A 21911-nucleotide genomic window follows, 5' to 3' on the forward strand; every position below is an offset into this window, starting at 1 on the left:
CTCAGGAGTTCAAGACCAGCCCGAGCAAGAGTGAGACCCTGTCTCTACAAAAACTAGAAAAATTAGCTGGGCATGATGGCATGTGCCTGTAATACCAGCTACTCGGGAGACTGAGGCAGGAGAATCGCTTGAGCAGCCCAGGAGTTTGAGGTTATAGTGAGCTATGATGACACCACTACATTCTAGCCCAGGAAACAGAGGAAGACCCTGTTTCAAAAATAAATAAATAAAATAACAACAACAAAACACACCAAAAAAACCCAGGTACAAAGGCAATATATATAACTAAAATGTTTGTACCCCCGTAATATTCTGAAATTAAAAAAAAAAAAACAGGTTGGGTTGGCTGTTGAGGGATATATCAGCCTGGAAAATGAATATTTTCCAAAAGGTTTTTAAGGGATCAAATATTAGCAATACAGTTATTCCTCAGTATCCTGGGGGATTGGTTCTAGGACTCTTCCACCCTGCCCCTCCGCCTTGGATACCAAAATCCATGGATGCTCAAGTCTCTTATATAAAATGGTATAGTATTTGCATATAACCTGTGTACATCCCTCCCTTGTACTTTAAATCATGTCTAGATTACTTATAATACCTGATATGATGTAAATGATATATAAATAGTTGTTACTCTATGTTGTTTAGGGAATAATAACAAGAAAAAAAGTTTGTAGATGTTAAGTACATACACAACCATTTATTTTTCTTTGCAAATATTTTTGATCTGTAGTAATTGGTTGAATCCACTGATGTGGAATCCATGTATGCAGAGGGCCAACTGTAATTTACTTTTTTTAGTGTAAGTGATTGACACCATTATTTTCTACTGCTGGCCCATGGATCCACCTTATACCTGGATGCAGGAGTGATTAAGCCATTATCAAAATTGTCTCTTAATGAGTCATAATATCAAAGATAATCATCTTCTTCTCCTCCCCACCCCCCAAGTCTAGAAGTACCTTCAGAGGTTAAGCATTTGTTTGAGATCTGGGCTTGCTTTCCCTCCAGGCTGCCTGTGACTGTCTGCATTCATATGCATTTAATTCCAGATTGTACTTTACATTTAGAGTCATAAGTTTTGGGGATTGAAAGGGGCCTTAAAGAATCCAGTTAAATTATTATCACCATTACCACCTTGCCCAGGAAATCCCAATGCATGAGGAAACTATGGCCAAAGAAGTGAAGTGTTTTCACCCAAGGTCACACAGTTAGTGACAGAACCAGAACTGGGCCTGATTCATCTCTTTATTTCATTTTTCCTATTGTATAGGGCATGGTTGCAAAGGCCTGTCTGGGTTTGACCTGTATGCCCAGGCTAGGACATACAGCTATGGGCGCTGCCCTTTGGCAGTTTTCTCTGGAATCAGTTCCTGAAACCAAGCCTATACTCCCACCTGTCCATTCATAGGTATGGAAAGCTTTGAAGCTGAAAAACAAAGGTATGGGAGGTGTGACAGATATTCCAGAGGCTTCTGGCTTCACCAGAGTTTAGTTTTGCTCATCCTTTGGACCACTACTCTTGATATCCCCTGGTGACCAAAAAGAACATAGCTCCTTCCTGTTGAACTTACAGTACTTCAGAAATTTCATTTGTAGATTGTTCTCAGTCTTGTCTTTTACAAGAAATATATTCCTGAGTGTAGTATAGTCAGAAAAGTAGAATATGAGACCTAACACTTTCTCCTAAAATGGAATGTGCAGGCATAGACAGAAAAGCCCAAAACCAAAAAGCTATTGTGCTCAAATAATTTTGTCCTGTGGCTCTAGATACAGAAACGTTAGAGTGGTAAATGAACTAGATTTCTGTTTTTATCATGCTTTGATTTATTAGTCTGTTATACATGATCCATCTTATGAATGATGGTATTGTGTCTCAAGGAACACGGGCCAGTATTTGCAGGATGAAGAGCTAGATTAGGGGCAGGCTAGTGACCCTCTAGAAAGCAAGAAGGGACAAGTAGACTCTGAGGGCAAAAGGGTCGAGACAGGCATTTCTGAAGCCAAATGGTGTTGAAATAATATACCGCAGGACTTTTTCCTTGTCAGCGTAATCCAATTGAGAATGCCCAACTACCCCTGATAAGAGTCACTCAGGAGTGAAGAGCTTCGCTACCAGGGAAAGCAGCTTATGTGTGCATTTTGGCTCAGGAATGTGCCAGCCCAATGCTGGCCAAATGAGAAAAGGCTGCTGCAGGCTGGAGAACACAGCCTCCTGGGAGAGTGGTGGCTGCTCCCCTGTAGACTAGGAAAGCGTTCTCTTTTGTCCAAGGGCAGTGCTTGAGGCCACACATTGAGGCCTTTGACATAGATTATCAGAGAAGGTGGCAGCTCTGACATGAAAAGAAAAAACAATGTCAGGATTCATCCCCGTTTTGGACAGGTCACCTCATCATTTGAGAAGACAGTAGAATTGGGGGACATCTGCAGATTCTCAGACTGACATTAGGCCAAACTGAGACTTCTGTTTTATTATAATATGGGGAGTTGAGCTCTATGCCCACTGGTATTAAGCACAGTAAGAGCAGAACACCACCAAGTCATCTCCAAAGGGCTTCACTTTGCCTTGAGGGGAAGTGGCCCATGAGTTTCCCCAGAAATAGTTTAATAATTCTTGTAATTGTTGTAATTTGGCACTAACTAGAAGTTGGACCTGGATTTGATTTTAGAAGGATCCCAAATGTTCATTCTACAATGGGGGGTTGGATTTCCCCTCCTTGTACCTGTTTGTTTCCCTCATCTTAGAACATGAACCAGTCACCTTCAGAGCACCCCTCTACCTAATCTGCACTCTGTTTACTGGACTGTTTGTGCCTTGAGGTTGACAGCCTTCCAGGGCGGGAATTTTGGCTGCTTGGCTGTGGTGTCAGATATCTCCTTAGTTGTGAAATTACTCAGCCTGCTTACTATGAGCAGCATCATGGCACTTTTCTTCTGAAGGACTCAGGCAGCTCTTCTCATTCTTTTGAAGAAGATCCAGATAATTGAATCTCAGTCCCCAGCAGGCCAAACTGGGAGGTAAACACCAGAAACCTTTCTGTTCTGGCCTCATAGGAAGCAGTGAAATTGAATGGCTAGGAGCACAGCTTTTGGAGTCAGATGGACCTGGATTTGATTCCCATTTCCACTATTAGCTAGTTGTATGATCTCAGCTGGTAGGGACATCTACTTGTCCTTTCTAAATCTCATTTTCTTCTTCTCAATGGGGATAATTATGAAAAGAGAAGGTACGTATAGTGCTTAGCATGTAGCATGGCACAGGTAATAAATATCAGCTATTGCTGTTATTGTTATCTTTATCTCTTCTAAAATGAGAATGAATATTTCAATCATTCACTAGAAAAAGAAAGCCTATTCCTTTCTCTGCTCTCAGTATGCTATGGAGAAAGCTCAAGCCCTCATAAATTAAAAGAGCTGGCCATGCACAGTGGCTCACACCTGCAATCTCAACACTTTGGAAGGCTGAGGTGGAGGATCACTTGAGACCAGGAGTTTGAGACCAGCCTGGTCAATATAGCGAGGACTCATCTCTACAAACAAATTTAAAAATTTAACTGGGTATGGTAGTGTGCCTGCAGTCCCAGCTACTTGGGAGACTGAGGTGGGAGGACACTTTAGTCCAGGAGGTCAAGATTACAGTGAGCTATGATCAGGCCATTACACTCCAACCTGGGTGACACAGCGAGACCCTGCCTCTTAAAAAGAAGAAAGAAAGAAATTAAAAGAGCTTTCCCAAATTGTACCATAAATAATAACCACTGGTTATCTTGGTATTTATCCTTACCTTGTATTCCTTTTAAGGTTTAGAGTCAAAGGTAGAAGGCCTACTTTTGATTTTTTCCCCCAAAAATCCATGTTGAAATACTCTTGAATTTTTTTGATATTTACTTAAATCTTAAAAAATAAACTGGTATACAATATAAAGAACACGGGCTGCTAGGACTCTAGAGCTAAAAACTAGAATAATATCTTAGTTATATTTATAACACACTTTATACATTGTACCAAGTGTTTTACATGCATGAGATGTGTGTAAATCACTTAATACAGTGTCTAGCATATAGTATATGCTCAATAAACGTTAGCTGCTATTATTATTTATTTTTAAATATTATTATTATTTTTTTAGAGACAGAGTCTTTCTCTTTTGCCTAGGCTAGAGAGTAGTGGTGTCATCATAGCTCACTGCAAACTCAAACTCCTGGGCTCAAGGATTCTCCTGCCTCAGCCTCCTAAGTAGCTGGGATTACAGGCGTGCACCACCATGCCCAACTGATTTTTTCATTTTTTTGTAGAAACACTGTCTTGCTGTGTTGCTCGGACTGGTCTCAAACACCTGGCCTCAAGTAATCCTCCTGCCCTTTGTAATCCAAAGTGCTAGGATTACAGGCATGAGCCATTGCACCTGGCCAGTGTAATTTATTTTAATTTTCTAATACCCATTTTATAGGTGATAAAATAGAGACATAGAAAAATGAAGAAACTAAAGTCACACAGCTACTCAGCTGCAAAATTGGGATTTGAATGCTACTCTAAAGCCCATGATTTTACCTAGTGCCCTCAACTTCTAACTGGTCTTGTGGCATTGTACACATTATTTATCTTCCCTAAATCTCAATGACCTAATTTGTAAATTATTTTAAGGGCTTATTTTAGCTATAATATCTTAGGATTTGGAGGATTTTCTGGAATGATCAGTTGAAATTTATGACTTATTTTTCTAAAGTACTGTTACTCAAAGTATTAATATAATCTGTAAAACAGTACAGTATACAAACTGCTGCTTTGTATGTAAAGAGAGATATTAATATACAGATTTGAGAAAATATTTAGAAATTTTTATAACAGAGACAGTAATTTCAATGTCAATTCTAGTAATAAAAAATTAGAGTTTATATTATTTTTTAATTTCTTTTTTTAGTAATTTATTGTATTTTATAAAAGTATGGGTCTGTAATGGATTGAAATAAAGTAAAAAAAATAAACCTGGCCATTCACCATAGATAGTTTGAGAAGCACTATTCTAGAGGACCCTCTGAACATCTCATCAGGATTATGAATTCAAATTCCAGGGTTTTTTAAATTACATATTTACAAAGAGGTACACCTTAAATCAGAAATGTCCTAACTAGTGATGCCCTGCTAGGAGTACAACATCCTCCTACTTCTACCACCATGCTGCAGAATTGCTTCTGTTAAAGCTTGTCTAATTCTTCTGGCAATCCACAGTTGAACCTGGAGAACAAAATTCTAGTTCTGCCTAGCCAAAACTCTCTTGGTAAAATTAACTGTATGTGTCATGATGCTCTTTTTTGTAGGGGTGGGGGAGTGAGGGTGATAGTGTGTAGGTTCCTGGTGGGCTCACTGAAAGTCCACCCCATCTAGTTTTCCATCAGTAGGTTTCTATAAAGCATTGACTCACAGAATGGAAGTGCTAGAATGAATGTATCTTAGCAGTCATAGATTTCAGCTACCTAATTTGACAGATGAAGAGCTTGGGTATCACATGTCTGGCTATTGATAGGAGTGAGACTACTGATCTTTCCATTGACTAAGTTGTGTACTGTATAAGGGTCATGTCCAAAGCCTCCAGAGAGTTCTCCATGGGACTTTGTCCAAGCCTCTGTATAGTATCACTCCTGTCCCTGCCAAGCCTCTCAATGCCATACTGAGCTCTTTCATCTTAAGAGGCAAAAGACTGGCAAATCAAATCTAGCAGTATAGGCCGGATGCAGTGGCTGACGCCTGTAATCCTAGCACTCTGGGAGGCCGAGGCGGGAGGATCGCTCAAGGTCAGGAGTTCGAGACCAGCCTGAGCAAGAGCAAGACCCTGTCTCTACTAAAAATAGAAAGAAATTATACGGACAGCTAAAAACATATATATAGAAAAATTAGCTGGGCATGGTGGCGCATGCCTGTAGTCCCAGCTACTCGGGAGGCTGGGCAGAAGGATTGCTTGAGCCCAGGAGTTTGAAGTTGCTGTGAGCTAGGCTGACGCATGGCACTCTAGCCTAGGGAACAGAGTGAGACTCTGTCTCAAAATAAAACCAAAAACTCAATACCTTTTACAATACTCCAAGTAAAATTAAATACTTAGATATAAATCTAACAAAACATATACAGAACCTGTTTGCTAAAAACTATAATACAGGGATACAAGAAGCCAAGAAGATCTAAATAAATGGAGAGATTATACTATGTTCATACACTGGTAGGCACAACATAGCAAAGATGCCATGTCTCCCTAAACTGATCTATAGACTCAATGTAATTCCTTTAAAACTTCCAAAATTATGTGTAAATATAGACATTTATCTTAAATTGAAATGGAAAGGCAAAGGAACTGGAATATTGAATGATAGTGGAAAAGAAAAATAAAGTTGGAGGAATCACACTACTGATTTTAAGACTTAGTATACAGCTATAATAATCAACACAGTGTGGTATTGTCAGAGAGTTAGACATATAGATCAATAGAGCAGAATAGAGAATCCAGAAGAGACTCATGTAAATATGTCAATTTATTTTTGACAAAGGTGAAGGTAACTCAATGACACGTGGTGGGACTATAGGACATTCTTATGCCAAAAAAAAAAAAAAAACAGAGCCTCAATCTAAACCACATCTCTTATATAAAAATTAACTCAAATTAGATCATAGGTAAAAAACATAAATCTGTAAACCTTTTAGAAGAAAACATAGGGAAAAAGTCTTTGTGACCTGGGATTAGGCAGAGTCAATTTGGACATTATACCAAAACACAATCCATAAAATAAGTATTGATAAATCAGATTGCATCCAGAGTAAAAATGTCTACTCTATTAAAGATACTATTAAGAGAATGAAAAGACAAGTTTCAGACCAGGAGAAGATATTTGTAAATAACTGTATCACCAGTAAAAGACTTGAGTCCGAAATAAGTCTCTAAACTCAACAGTTAAAAAAAAATTCAATTTAAAAGTAGACAAACATTCTGGGAGGCTGAGGTGGGTGGATTGTTTGAGCTCAGGAGTTTGAGACCAGCCTGAGCAAGAGCGAGACCCCATCTCTACTAAAAATAGAAAGAAATTATATGGACATCTAAAAATATATATAGAAAAAATTAGCCAGACATGGTACGCATGCCTGTAGTCCCAGCTACTCAAGAGGCTGAGGCAGGAGGATCGCTTGAGCCCAGGAGTTTGAGGTTGATGTGAGCTAGGCTGACACCACGGCACTCTAGCCTGGGCAACAGAGCAAAACTCTGTCTCAAAAATAAACAAACAAGGCCGGGCGCGGTGGCTCACGCCTGTAATCCTAGCACTCTGGGAGGCCGAGGTGGGCGGATCGTTTGAGCTCAGGAGTTCGAGACCAGCCTGAGCAAGAGCGAGACCCCACCTCTACCAAAAATAGAAAGAAATTATATGGACAGCTAAAAATATATATAGAAAAAATTAGCCGGGCATGGTGGCGCATGCCTGTAGTCCCAGCTACTCGGGAGGCTGAGACAGGAGGATTGCTTGAGCTCAGGAGTTTGAGGTTGCTGTGAGCTAGGCTGACGCCACGGCACTCACTCTAGCCTGGGCAACAGAGTGAGACTCTGTCTCAAAAAATAAAAAAAATAAAAAAAAAAATAAACAAAAAAAAGTAGACACAAAGGTCTGGGCACGGTGGCTCATGCTTGTAATCCTAGCACTTTGGGAGACAAGGAGGGAGAATTGCTTGAGCCCAAGAGTTCGAGACCAGCCTGGGCAACATAGCAAGACCCCCATCTCTTAAAAAAAAAATTAGCCAGATGTAGTGGCACAGGTCTATAGTCCTAGCTACTTGGGAGGCTGAGGCAGGAGGATCTCTTGAGCCCAGGAAGTCAAGGCTACAGTGAACGATGATCAGGCAGCTGCCTTCCAGCCTGGGCAACAGAGCAAAACCCTCTCTCTAAAAAAAGAAAAAAATTAAAAAATAAAAAGTAGGCAAAAGACTTGAACAGACATGTCACCCAAAAGAATATATGGATGGCAAATGAGCACATGAAAAGATGTTCAGTGTCATTGGTTATTAGAGAAATACACATTTAAACCATGTGGAGATACTACCTAATATTGAAACTACCAAGTACTGGAAAGGATGTGGAGAAACTAGAAATCTCACTGCTGGTGGGAATGCAGAGTGGTACAGTGACTCTGGAAAACAGTTTGGCAGTAAAGCTAAACACATATTTACCCTTTGAACCAGAAACCTCACTCTTGGGTACTTTCCCTAGAGAAACGAAAACCTAAGTTCACACAAAAACCAGTACACAAATGTTTATAGCAGCTCTATTATAATTGACTCAAACTGGAGAACCCAAAAGTCCTTCAACCAGTGAATGAATACTACTCAACAGTAAAAAGGAACAAACTATTGATACATGCAACAGCTTGGACAAATCTCAGAGCCATGATGTTGAATGAAAGAAGCCAATCTCAAAAGGTTATTACATACTATATTAACCAATCATTAAAAAAAAAAGAGTTTTACCAAATTTACAAGTAAACAAAGAAGCTGAATGCACATGGCCTGGGAAGTGTGGACCCTAGCTATAAAACTGCCCAAGTCTTTTGCCACAAAGAAAGACATGAAGCAAGCATAGTTGTAGCAACTGGATGAAAACACAGAAAACCTAGGGTCTGTTTTCTGTCCCAACTCTAAAGATTTTTTTTCCGTCATGACCATTTTTCAAATGACAGACCAAAGTGTTATGTGCATTTGTGTTTCTAAAGCAAGACTAGATGATTTTAAAATTTTTAATGTGCTGTTTTAAAGTACATTATATAATGATATATATCAGTTTTCCAAATACTTTATATTCCTTACATCTCAGCCCTCCACCACCACCACACACAGACAGACAGGCACAGGTTTTTCTCTAGATTTTTTCTGCAAATTGTACATCTCTAGGTTGGGGCATTAAGGGATGAGAAGCAGGTTTTTTTACAGCCAATGTGATCGCTGTACAGACAGGCTTGGAAAATGCTACCCAATCTGCCAATTAATTAAAGCATTAATCTGAGGAGCAGCCGGCCCAGGAATATTTACCCAGAGAGCGGGTAGTAGGAATTGAGTAGACAGCTCCCTACATTTGCATGAAAATGAAGGTGCTTAGGAAACCCAGCATCCTTTTGTCTCTAAAGGTGGGGCAGCCTAGATCACATCCTTAAATGTTTCTGGTCTATTTAGGAAGCCTTTTGGGGAACTGGTCTCTGAAAGATGAAAGCACAGCAGAATCTAGAAAAACAAATTAAACCCTGGGCAGAGTAGGGTAGAGAGCAAGACCAGATTAGTATGGTTTCTTTGACCTGGAATGAAATCTATATTTAGAAGTATGTGCTGGTAATTAGGTAGAATAAATGTAGGAGTTTTACAAGTATTGGAACCACATAGACTGGTTTCAAATCCCAGCTCTGCTTATTAGTTGTGTAATTTGGTGCCAATCATCTATCTTATCTGAGCCTTATTTTTCTCACTTGTAAATAAAGATTATGAATTGCCCCTTTATCTCAGGGTAAACTCTCTGCTTACTTTTGGCAGGAAAGAGGTTGGAGAGTGGTTAGTACCTTCCAAGATTAGACTGCCTGCATGACTAAGAGACTGCCCAGGCTTTTGTTCTTTTTAGGCTTATTTTTCAGCAAGGAACTATGAACCTCACGGTTTCCTCTCACCCTCCTGGGATGTGCTGTACTCTTTCTCTAAGAGAAGTGACCTTGACCATAACAGCAAAGGACATAAAGACAGGAACATGCCCAGGGATCTAAGGGTCACATTGGCTGTACCAAAGATAAAGTTTATCTATTGTATATCACTGGGGAAGGTGGTGAAATAGACATGGAAAAATAACTCACAATAGTTGATGACATTAAAGAATTGTTAAATTTTTAAAAATTGTGATAAAATATATGTAACAAAATTTACCATTTTTTATTTTTATTGTTTTCTTAGGCTAGTCAAGTGAAGCAGTAGGAGTGAAGAAGGAACAAAGGAATCTGTAACTGGTTGTGATAAATCAGTTATAAACACCACTGCACTTGGACGACCCTAAAATTTACCATTTTAATCATTTTATTAACTTTTTAAGCATGATGATGATATTGTGCTTTGGTTTTTTTTTTTTTTTTTTTAAGATTCCTAATCTTTTAGAACTACATACTGAAAATTTTACAGATAAAATGGTACAGCATCTGGGATTTGATTCTAGGTACTCCAGAGGGAAGAAGATTGACCCAGCAACGAAGACTTGTAGCTTCGTCGCACAAACAAGAAGGGCCTCTTTCCAGGGTTTAGCTTTTCATTAAATGGTATCTCTTCATTTCTGTTTCTTTTCTTGCAGAACTCTCAGAAATTGAGCCCAATGTATTCCTTCGGCCATTTCTGGAAGTGATTCGCTCCGAAGATACCACTGGCCCTATCACTGGACTGGCACTCACCTCTGTCAATAAGTTCCTGTCCTATGCACTCATAGGTAAGATCTAAGGCTTTGTTGGATAACCACAACACTTCATGTCCTGACTCTTCTGGGGCGCTCAGGCCTTAGACAATGAGCTGGTGATACTGGGAAAATTTTCCCAGCTATCTCTTTTCTTGCAGAAGAGAAATAGGATTGTTATTGGTTACTCATCATCCCACTTGACTGAGGTTGTGCAGGTTAGGGAGGGTGGGAGAGGAGGTTTCCCTGGGACTTTGGTTTCTCTAACTATGCATTGGAGGAAGTTAAGGGTATAGCACCCTTGGGGTTTTGGTTTGGTTTATTTTTAAAGTTATTTTTTCAAATATAATGCATATTTATTGTAAGAAGACAAACAATAAGGCCAGGTGCAGTGCCTCACACCTGTAATCCTAGCACTTTGGGAAGCCGAGGTGGGAGGATCTCTTGATGCTAGGAGTTTGAGACCAGCCTGAGCAAGAGCAAGACCCTATCTCCACAAAAAATAGAAAAATCAGCCGGGCATGGTGGCATACACCTGTGGTCCTAGCTACTCAGGAGGCTGAGGCAGGAGGATTGCTTGAGCTCAGGAGTTTGAGGTTGCAGTAAGCTATGATGATGCCACTGTATTCTAGCCCAGGCAACAGGGGGAAACCCTGCCTCAAAAAATAAAAATAAAAAAAGACAATAAAGGAGTGTCTAAAAGAAAGGTTAATTGTCTCTCTTCTATCTTTCCAATGCTTCTCCCCCTTCCTTAGGTAAATAGCATTAACAGCCTGGTTTAACTCTTTCTATACCTTTTTCTGTGAGTATATAAATATAAATACAATACCACCCTTTCTTAAAAAAATAGGATTATGTGTACATATTTTTTCACTTAATAATATTAACATAAATGTATGTGATATCATTATCCATCTGATTTATTTTTTTTATTATAGTAAAATATATAGTATAAGCCAGGTATAGTGGCTCACGCCTAAAATCCCAGCACTTTGGGAAGCTGAGGCAGGAGGATCACTTAAGGCCACAAGTTTGAGACCAGCCTGGACAACATAGCAAGACCCTGTGTCTAAAGAAAAAAAAATTTTTTTTAATTAGCTATGCGTGGTGGTATGTGCCTATAGTTGTGCTACTTGGGAGGCTAAGGATCATTTGAGCTGAGGTGTTTAAGGCTGCAGTGAGCAATGATCCCACCATTGACCTCCAGCCTGGGCAGAAGAGTGAGACCTTATCTCAAAAACAAAAAAAGAAAAAAAAAAAAATATATATATATATATATATAAATACAAAATTTGCTATTTTAATCATTTAAGTGTACAATTCAGTGGCATTAATTACATTCATAGTGTTGTGCAACCATTACCACCATCTATTTCATTACACCAAACAGAAACTCTAACCATTAAGCAGTGACTCCCCATTTCCCTCTCCCCAGTCTCTTGTATGATTTTTTCTTTTCAGTAGCAGTATAGTATCCATAATATAGTGTAAACAATTTATTTTATCATTCTCTTATTAATATTTAACATTTAGATTATTTCATATTTGGATTCATTATAAATAATGCTAAAATAAGCATCCTTGTTCATATGTCCTTATTTACTAATTTTACTTTTGTATGAAAGATTTCTGAACTTGGAATTTCTGGATTAAAGGCCACATGCATATTATATTTTTATAGCTACTACCAGGTTGCTTTCCCAAAAGATTACAGCATTTACACTTCCATCAGCAATGTTTGAGAGTTTCCATTTCCCCACCCTGTCATCAGCACTGAATATTATCAGTTTTCTTTATTTGTATCAATTTGGTGGGTAAAAACTGGTGTTTTGTTGTTTTTGTTTCCTAGAGATTGAACATTTGAATTTCCCCTCCTTCGCTTATTTTTTTATTGAGTTGTTTTTGTTTTTCATATCAATTTGTAGGAGTTCTTTGTGTAGTAGGAATATTAACCCATTGTCTATCATAGCATTACACATATTTGCTCCCAGTCTAGGCCAAATATTTCACCAAATCTATAGTTTATCTCTGAATTTGTGGTGTCTTTTTTTAGATTCCTTTTCTAGTTGGTCTTGTCACTCAGGATCCTGAATTCCTTTTCCCCCCGATTGCCAGCCCATGTGCAAGGATAAGGAACATCAAAAACAGGCAGCTGTCTTTGTTTCTCAGTAGGGAGACAAGAAAAGAAAAGAAGAGGCTCAGGCTCTAGCTAGCCACAAGAGAAAACAGCCTTCATTTCAGGGCAGGAAAACCCTTTATCTTTTCAAGAAAAGTTAGATTTAGCTGAAGCATTGAGGATCCTGAGCAGGAATCCTGGGTGCCAGCTAGCTTCTGAATAGATGCATCAGCTTTTCAGACACCCTAGTTGTAGCTTCATACTTTTCCTAAACAAAATCAGGCCCAGCCACTTCCAGCCTTGCCCTGAGCTCCACCTGCAGGTCATCTCTCTTCACAGCCTCCAATAGCTGCACCCTGTGCCTTTTCCCTCTGCTCTTTTGTGGGTGATATTCTCTTCCCTTCCTGAACTTGGCAGATAGGCTGGTCATTGGAGACCTCAGGCCAGCTGGTCATTGGAGTTTCCTGTGGTGGGAAAAGAGAATGCTGGAGGTGGTGATTGTGGTGGGCATGAGAAAAGGAGCAGGCTGGAGTGCCTGAAAGCAAAGGAGATGAGATTGGCAAATTTCCCTGAAGTTGGCTCCAGAGTGGCTAGAAAAGGAGGACATTCTGAAGAAGGGATCTTGGGGAAGAGAAAGTCTATAAGTGAGCCCAAGCCAAGCAATCCTTTGTTTAGGCTGCTCGTCTAGAAGAAAACACCCCCAACTTCTCAATCCTATGACCCCAGGCTTCAGGGATTATTTTAGGTCCTACTCCAAGGACTGGCCTTTTGTTTGGTCCCACACAGCTGCCAGACCAGGATTTGTGCCACTGATTGCATGGTTTGCTGGCAAGCCCTGCCTATGGTTCTAAAGACCTATCCCTCTTACCTGCCTTTTTAGAAAATTAACTTTGCTACTTCACTCAAGCTCAAGGGATAAGAACTATTAATACAAAGAGATCAGTAGAGCTTAAACCACTTTAACAAGAGAGATTACTGAAAGAGGGCAAGAAATGGACCCCCAGGAGCCTTGTGAGATGGGAGCAAGGCTGCCATTCACTGAGCTCTGAAATAACACAACACTGAGCAGGACCACAGTTTCCTGTGTGGGCTCTGGTAGCCTGAATAAAGACTGTCAGGCAGGGTGTGAGAGAGGATTTGGGCAAGGGCCTTGAGAGTATGGGATTTTCTGTGCAAATTGGGAGAAACATGGAGAGTTGGGGTGATAGGAGGAGCTGGGTCACCCCCTTATACTATATATCATGAAACGGACTTCCTTCCGTATGTCCTCTAAAGTAACCACTCCTGGTGCTGAGTAGAGGGATGCTGTAAGAGGGACAACGAAAGTCTTTGATGAAGTGTCAGAGACTAAAAAGGACAGAAGAGAAAGATGAAAACACTCACAATTAATGACAATCTTACTTAACATTGCAAGAGAAATGCTCGAGTTTCTGAGGCATCCCCTGAGCTTTAGGCTTAGAAACTCCATAATTTCAGGTACCAAGAAAGAGAAAATGGCAAATATGTCTTCTAACTCCTACCACTTAAAGCTAGGAGATGCTCCTGCATTACACCATGCACCTCTGGAGCAACTTTCTATGTCACTCAAAAAGCTTTATCATGTGCCTGCCCTTTGCCCCTACTTATGCTCCCCTTTCAAGACTAAACAGCAGTAGAAAGAGTCCTTCAGAGTAGACCTGGGACAGGAGCCAGGCAGTACTGCAGGACCCTTGTAAGGCCTTGATGGTGACAACTTTTTTGGCTACTCCTTATGGCTGTTTAACACATGAATGGGAGCTGAGTTCCCCCCTTGGTAGCATTTGTGTTCATTTCCAGCTTGGTGCTGGTTGTCTGACTTCTAGCTTCTCCCCTCTTTTGCACAGCTAAATCCTCCTTCTCTCCCCACTCTCCAACTAGCCAGCTTCCAGTCCTGTTTAGTTTGTCTCCTTTTCTCTCCTAATGTTTTGTTAAGCTGGAAACAGGATTCTTGCTCTTTGTCATATTGTTTTAAATAAGAATGAAACTAAAGAGGTTTCTGATCTGCTGTAACTTGGTACCCAGATATAATTATTGGCGGCAGTTGATTGTCCATTTCTTCCTCCTGCTCCTCTACCTCAGTTGCTTCTGAACACAAAATTCCAAAAGCAAGTAGAGAGAGAAGCTGTGTTGAAAGATAAAAGGAGGAAAGCTACAACCATGGCATTCAAAGCTCTGGTCCTACATGGCTCTTGGTCTTGGCCAAAAACTCATCTTTCCAAGTCCTTCCTCTGTGAAATAAGTAGTTTTACACCAGTGATTCCCAAAGTACGGTCCCCTGATCAGCAGTGTTAACTTAACCTGGCATCTTGTTAGAAATACAAATTCTCAGGCCCCACTCTAGACCTACAAAATTGAAAACTCTGGGTGTGAACCCAGCAATGTGTATTTTAACAAGCATCCCAGGTGATTTTGATAAATGTTTAAGTTTGAGAACCACTGTTTTACCCAGTGGAGCTTGTGTTGAGGAGCTCCTGAAAGCCAGTTATGGGCAAAAATTCTCATATTAAGGATCCACAGGTTAGGGAACTAGAGAGGAGAAAAACCAAATTCTCCCAAAGTGGTCCCTAGACAGTCTGTCTTACCTTTTCTCTCTCCTCATTTAATTTTTCCTTTTTCACTGGAGCAGATCCCACTCATGAGGGCACAGCAGAGGGCATGGAGAACATGGCAGATGCTGTCACCCATGCCCGTTTTGTAGGCACGGATCCTGCCAGTGATGAGGTTGTCCTGATGAAAATCCTTCAGGTAAGCAGGAAGGGAAGAACAATTAGGCTAATGGCCAGGGGCTGGTGCGTCCAGCTCTACTTACCCGAGTCTGCCGGCAGCATGAAGGGGTGTTTTGACTCTACTGGGGCTTAGGAGCCTACTTTGTTTCCAAACAAGCAGCTCGGGTACCCAAAGTAAAAGCTTTTTCTAAGGAAAATAATTAAAAGCTTTAAATGAATTGATATCAAATACCAGAAACCCTTAATACACTTGTACCTCTGGCAGACTGTATCTGTGCCATCCACCCGTTGGACTCGTGGGTTAGGGATGGAATGAGTTTTGAACTATGTCAGGGCCATACAAAGTGAAGAAACAGTGTCCAAGACAAGCTCCTGGGAAACCTCCCTACCAAACTGAAGTGAGGTCAACAGTTTTGCTAACCTCTCACCCCTGAGTACTTTTCTGAGAGACTAGAGGAACACTAGGCAGCTTTTCTCCCCTCCAGAAAGCCTCTCTTCACTCAGCCTACCTGGTTTATCATAGTAACTCCTCTTTCTTCCTGGTAGGTCCTACGGACTCTGTTGCTAACCCCAGTGGGTGCCCACCTAACCAATGAATCCGTGTGTGAGATTATGCAGTCTTGCTTCCGGATCTGCTTTGAAATGAGGCTCAGTGGTAGGTGCTTGAATGTTGGCCCCTTCACCATTCCTGGGGCCACTATCTGAGTGTGAACACAGAATGCTGTCTCTGAACCCCAGAGAGAAGGAAAATTCAGGACTTCTCATCAAACTCAAGGAACCATATGGGTCTAGAAGATATCTCTGTACTTGACTGTTGTGAAGCTAAAGTAAAGACCTCAGCCATTATGCCAGGGCAGGAGTTGGGATGGATCCCAGACTGACTCAACCCAGGCACCAGATCTCCTCCCTTGAGGTTTTCTTGGATTGACACCAGCCTGCAACTCCGAGACACATTTATCGCTCCCCATTTTTTTTTCCTTGACTCGATAGTGCCACCTAGTGGGCCAGTGAAGTTATGGCTGCCAGACTGAACTGGAGCTGGTTTTAATAAGTTTGGCATAATCCTTGGTAAACAAGGTTTGGAGGGGAGTCTGCTCTGAGAAGCCTCCTGATAATAGCACGGCAAGTAATGACACCTGTGTTATTTGTTTTTGCCTGTGCAGAGTTATTGAGAAAATCCGCAGAGCACACTCTCGTAGACATGGTGCAGCTGCTCTTCACAAGGTAAACCTGCTGCTGTTTGCTTCAGCCCGGCTGCCCAGGCCTCTTGAGTCTGCCTGCGTCCACACAGCCACGTCAGGGACCTGGCCAACCCCACAGCCACATGAGAAGCCACTGGGATTATGCATGGGGGCAGTTCTCTGGGCCCAGGGTTACTGAGCAAGGGAGAAGGAGGAGGGAACTGACTTGGCCTCAGGAGGAGGCAGAGGGTTATTTAATCTAGGCTGACAGACCTCATTCTGCTTCCCAAACTTACGTCTGTTTCTCTGCAGGTAGCAGCTGGGAAAGGGAACCCAGAAAGGAAGCCCAGCACAAGGGACTCTGGAACAGGTTGCTGAGCTCTCAGAGCTCAGCCTAATTTCTGTGGAGAGGGCCAGGGCTAGGGTGACCAACAATCCGAGTTTGCTGGGACTGTCCTGATTTTAGTGCTGAAAGTTCTATATCATGGCAAACCCACCTCAGTCCCAGGCAAACCAAGATGGTTGGTTACCGTAGGTAAGGCCCTCAGCCTAGGGTCTACGAGGCCTTTTCATGCTAGGCTTAACTGCCTGTTTCCTATACCTCTTTTCAATAGATTCACTTTGAGAAGAGCTGAGACAGTGGCCTTAAAACCTCCCCCTGGGATTTCTTTTTGCTCTCAGATCTATAGATAATAATCCTTATTATCTACAGATAAGACTGCCCTTGGACCTTGCTGCAAAGAGTTTCTTACTACTCAGGCTCAAATTTACTGGCTTCAAAACTTCAACCTGCCTTTTACTTCTTGCCCTATGCCAGTCTCCTAGGGTTTTGATAGATGCCCTCTCCCCATCCTTTGGCTTTTAGCAGTACTTGCCAAGTGAACACAAGCAGGAAGGAATCAGTTTAGGGATGAAAAGAGCCTCCACACTCCAAGGGTACTTAGTCACTTTGCCCTCATGACTACCTTCTTTTGTCCATGTCATACATCCCTCAATTCCTGTGGCTCTTTGATGAAGCTCTGACGGGTGCAATTAGTCTGCTTCTCTTCCCAGCTTTTCCTAAGACACAGGGCATACCCTGGCTCAGAGCACCTTTGGTCTGTGGCTGGCATGAGGGTGACATTGTCATTATTCCTAATGACAGTCCATGGGATTCTCTATCTTATAGGTTACCTCAATTTAAAGAAGAACCCAAGAACTATGTGGGGACCAACATGAAGAAGGTATGACCTGAGAGCTGTCCTACTGTCCCTCATCCAGACCCGAATCTCCCAGTTTCAGTACCGTGGGATACCTCTGCTTAGCGCAGACATGCTTTTGCCTAGACAGGTCTGCTTGAAATCTAGAAGTGGCTCTCACTCCTTTAGTGAGAGATTTATTCTCTCCCAGATACCTGTCCTTCCCCAACTTTCCTTTCTGGCCTATCTTTCTTTGAACCACCACATAAGCTGGTGAGCCAGTTCTTCATGAGTGAGGCCCATCATTCTGGGCTGAAAATATATGTTGACAAAGATGAAAGTCCTGCCACTCCCTCAGGCAGGGCTCAGCCTTGTCAGGAGGTAGGAGGTGAGGGAGGCTATGCCCCAAATCCTACCCTAATGCTGATTAGACTGGGCTCGTGCAACTGAAGAGATAGATCGTGCCTGACTCCAGACCAAAGTGTTCTTAAACTGCTAGAAGAATGGTGGTCAGAAGAGTGGCTTCTTTCTATCTTGGACTGAAGCCCTGGACTTCCCAGGCCTCTGATGAGGATTCTGCTTGCAGGCCTAAGAGGTTCTGTTCATGGAGATAACCCTTGGCTATTTGGTGCATGCACCTGACCTTCTCCTCTCCCCTGCCATCCATCCCCATTCCTGCCCTGTGCCCTGTTGGCGTGTGTCTGAGTTTATTTCACTCTGTTTAAATCGTGCATTTGCCTTTCACAGATTTCTCCATGTCTCCTCAACAAACTGGAGCTAAGTAGTGGGGAGCAGACCAAAGCCCTGAACCAGTTAGAGAGGGTACTACTCTTTAAGAACCTCAAGGTCTCTCTCCCTCTCCCTCTCCTTTCCCCCTTTTTATTTATTTCGTTAAATGCTTATTTTTTATATGTAACACCTGGGTCCCCTTTCCATTGTGTACAACTTACCCCTCCCTAGTAACAGCACGGCTTTGGAAGAGTTGCACGTGATTGTAGCTTTGCAGTGTTGAGAATTCTCCCGGGGCATCTGATTGCCTGGAGACAGGAGAAGGAAGCCTTAAACATGACATAGTGAGCCTAGAGAGCCTGAGTCTTGCTGTCACTTTGTGGAGAGGCTTAAGATCATCTGCCATTTCTAGGGAAACAATAAGAGTTCTTCAAGCAAGACCCTTCCCTCTTCTCCCCTCTCCCTGGCTCAGAGCTGGCATAGAGAGCCTACGCATAGTCCTCAGCTCTATCTCAATACCTGGATTGAGTTTAGAGAGAAAGGGTAGGCAATCCAGTTGGGGTCTTTTTTTTTTCCCCTTGGTTACCATTAAAGGGGTCATTCCAAGTTTTAGAACTAAATTGATAGGAAGGAGCCAGGTGCCAGGATAGCCCAGGACACTGGGAATACTTTGCAAAGATGTCCTCTGTCCTTTAAAAGTCAACTTGTGGAGGAGCTTAGGGGAGGGATCCAAGCCAAAAATTACCCGAATCCCCATATTCTACTTTAAGAAGAAGAGGGAGAGAAGAGTGTGGGTTATTTCTAGGCTGTCACAAGAGTGTGCATGCTAGAGATACGGTTGTGGACATATAGATCATTAAAAATAAAAATAACTGTGTGTGTGTACACCTAGATAGATAGTGCCTAGGCCTGTGTTCTCTTTGAATGCATTGTCTCAAGTTTCATTTGTGTGTTTAATAGTCTCAAGTTACAGCTCTCTTCAGTGGCTATCCAGCATGTTGCCATGATTATTAACCTAGAATCTGTTCTCTTTTTTTGTAAAGCTTATGCTGTCCTTTAGAATACAAAGTTGTAAAGATAAGGTGATGTAGGGTTCCATGAACACCCACTGCGCACCCCACAGCTTAGGACCTTAGGACAGGGAGCATAACGATATTTTTTATAGTTTTTTTTTAAGAGCTGAGGCATTTGCGAGAACTACCAGCCTTTTGACCCCTACTCCAGCCAGGAGGCAGAGAATACTCATTGAAATGACCAGGTTGGAGCAAGCTTTGCAGAGGATAGAGAAAGAAACAGGAAAGATCCTAGTATGAGAAGAAATCTCAGTGACTGACTGGCTTCTCTGCCTGGAGTCCCTGACATGGGGGAGCCTCCTGGAGAAAAAGGCTGTCTCATAAAAGTGGATCCAGTTGTTAGTACTTTTTGGAGCTCAGTGACAACTGCTAATAAGGCCAGGAGGTTCCTCATTGATCTCTTGGGCTTCTTACCATTCTGCATGTTTGGCTGACTCCTCTCCCAGAACATTTTTTACCATGAACTTGATCCAGCTGAGCTCCAGTTGTTCCTGAGAGAGCATCCTTCTGGTTCCTGCTTAGCCACACTGTTTAGAACACTTGAAGCTCGATTCTAGACATATGACTGCAGGCATTTTGAAGATGGAGTGACAAGAAGTGTAAATCCAATGTGAGGTGGTTGCTATGTTATTAAGAGCTAGGGGGAGGGCTCTCAGCTCTTGGGCTTTTCCTTTATTGGAAGGAGCTGTGGGTAGGGATAGAAGAATTACCCGTTTTCTAAGCAAGGGATCAAAAGTTACCCAGGCTCTGAGTGCTTGGGAGAGCTTAAAGAAGGAGTTTTATCCCCAGATATGAGAAGGAATTGAACAGGCAAAGGATAGTCTGGATATATTCAGCCTTTAGGAAAAGGCAGGGAGGAAAAGCGTTTCTACTCTGTTTAGAGTCATTCTCATGGTTCCTGGAAGAGAGTTGCTGTTTTCCAATCCAGGAATGGTCTATCAGTCTAGGAATAGTTTAGTATAACTCTGTAGAGTGACTAGGTTCAAACTCCAACTGAGAAAACATCAGGCTAAGAAAACAAAATGGGCCTAAACAAAGTAACTATGAATTTAGGGTGGAGGAAATGTGTAAAAAACATCATAGATCCTAGAGTAGTCAACAGGTGATAGAGATTGTCCTTTGTGACTAAAAGGAGGCTATAGGAGGAATAGAAATACAGCAAGAGAGAGGAGAGTAGAATAGAGCAAGGGTTCCAAGGAATCAGTAGTAGCCTTACCATATGACAACATAAAATTGCATTTAGAAAGACCAACAGTGAGAAAGACAGGAGGTCCCATTGATATAACAAAATTGGGAGCAGCAGAGAGCAGAACAGCAGCATGACATGACCCTCCATCCTTAATTCGCAAACAAACTGGGATGCCACTCCTTCCTTAACTCCAAGGAATGAGCCTTTGACCAATCTGAGTCAGAAATTCCAGAGAGTAAGGGATATATTTATGGTCTAGACCCAGTCCACACGGCAATAAGAAAGCTAAGAGTCTGGATGGGAAGGAGTAGGCTTTCATAGTTGGATTAGAGGTAGAAGCCTGCCCTGTAGGGTAGTTGAGGAGGAAAGCCCAGGAGTCATGGGCCTGTAGATCTGATGCTCCAGACAAAGGTGCCCCTGCCCTTACCTTTTCTGCAAGAGGGTCATACATCTTCTACAGGACTCAGGATTGCCTGGTTAATGTAACACTTAGGACCCAGGGAAGCAGAGTGATAAGTGTGAGGGCTGACCCTACCAATGACCAACCCAGAAGCAGAATGGTGTCTTCCACATGGAGGTTGCCATGCCAGCCTATACAGTGGCAAATGTAAAAGCCAGGTTAGAGAAGTAGAAATGTGATCTGATTGTCTAGATTCCTTTTTTAGCACAGATGTGGGGTACAAATTGTTTTCTAGAGACCAGAAGGACTAAGTAAAGGGAGATTTCTAGGGGTCGAGTCTTAGTTTGAATATCAGCACTAATGAGGTATGATATTTCCAGCTGAAAATGAGAGCAGGAGGCATGAGTGATTCATCCAAGTGGAAAAAACAGAAGCGATCCCCTCGGCCCCCACGCCATATGACCAAAGTCACAACAGGTTCAGAGCTGCCCACTCCCAATGGAACCACCTCATCCTCTAACCTCACTGGTGAGTGCTTTGGGCTGCTTCCTCTGATTAGAGTAGACAGAAGAGATCCTTTCTCTCTCAGAGCTTTTGAAATGTAAGACCAGCCAGCTGAGGGGCTTTTGGTCTTTCTGCTGAGAGCAAAAAGGGAAATTCCAGGTCAAATCAGACTGTAACCATTCAGCAACTCTATAGTGACTTAAGGTTGTTCTCCTTTCAGAGGGACTCTGACGACTTTAGAGATCAGTACATGCAGAGATGAATGTGCAGTCTGGAAAACAGAGCCCCTGGTAATCAGAGAGGGTATGTTTTGCCTACAGAGTCTCTCTTTTTCAAGCTTCACTTAACTTTTCTTTGCA

At 41.9% G+C, this 21911-nt stretch overlaps 1 protein-coding gene across 15 annotated transcripts in view; it reads left to right on the forward strand.

Moving 5' to 3' along the window:
* Positions 1-21911, forward strand: part of GBF1 (golgi brefeldin A resistant guanine nucleotide exchange factor 1) — a 128116-nt gene that overhangs the window by 86197 nt on the left and 20008 nt on the right. For 11 of the 15 annotated variants that reach the window (XR_011231658.1, XM_069460528.1, XM_069460526.1 and 8 more), the window contains 6 exons: positions 10343-10474; positions 15199-15317; positions 15845-15953; positions 16462-16522; positions 17648-17702; positions 21429-21576. Coding sequence is in view for 14 of the 15 variants with exons in the window: in XM_069460528.1 (XP_069316629.1) it covers positions 10343-10474; positions 15199-15317; positions 15845-15953; positions 16462-16522; positions 17648-17702; positions 21429-21576 (624 nt within the window). In the remaining variant the exon portion in view is untranslated. Of the gene's footprint in view, positions 1-10342; positions 10475-15198; positions 15318-15844; positions 15954-16461; positions 16523-17647; positions 17703-18404; positions 18504-21428; positions 21577-21911 lie in introns of all 15 variants that reach the window. The other 4 variants (XM_069460522.1, XM_069460523.1, XM_069460524.1 and 1 more) reach the window with 3 other exon arrangements.

The sequence above is a fragment of the Eulemur rufifrons genome, chromosome 28 (assembly GCF_041146395.1).
Source record: "Eulemur rufifrons isolate Redbay chromosome 28, OSU_ERuf_1, whole genome shotgun sequence".
Classification (NCBI taxonomy): domain Eukaryota; kingdom Metazoa; phylum Chordata; class Mammalia; order Primates; family Lemuridae; genus Eulemur; species Eulemur rufifrons.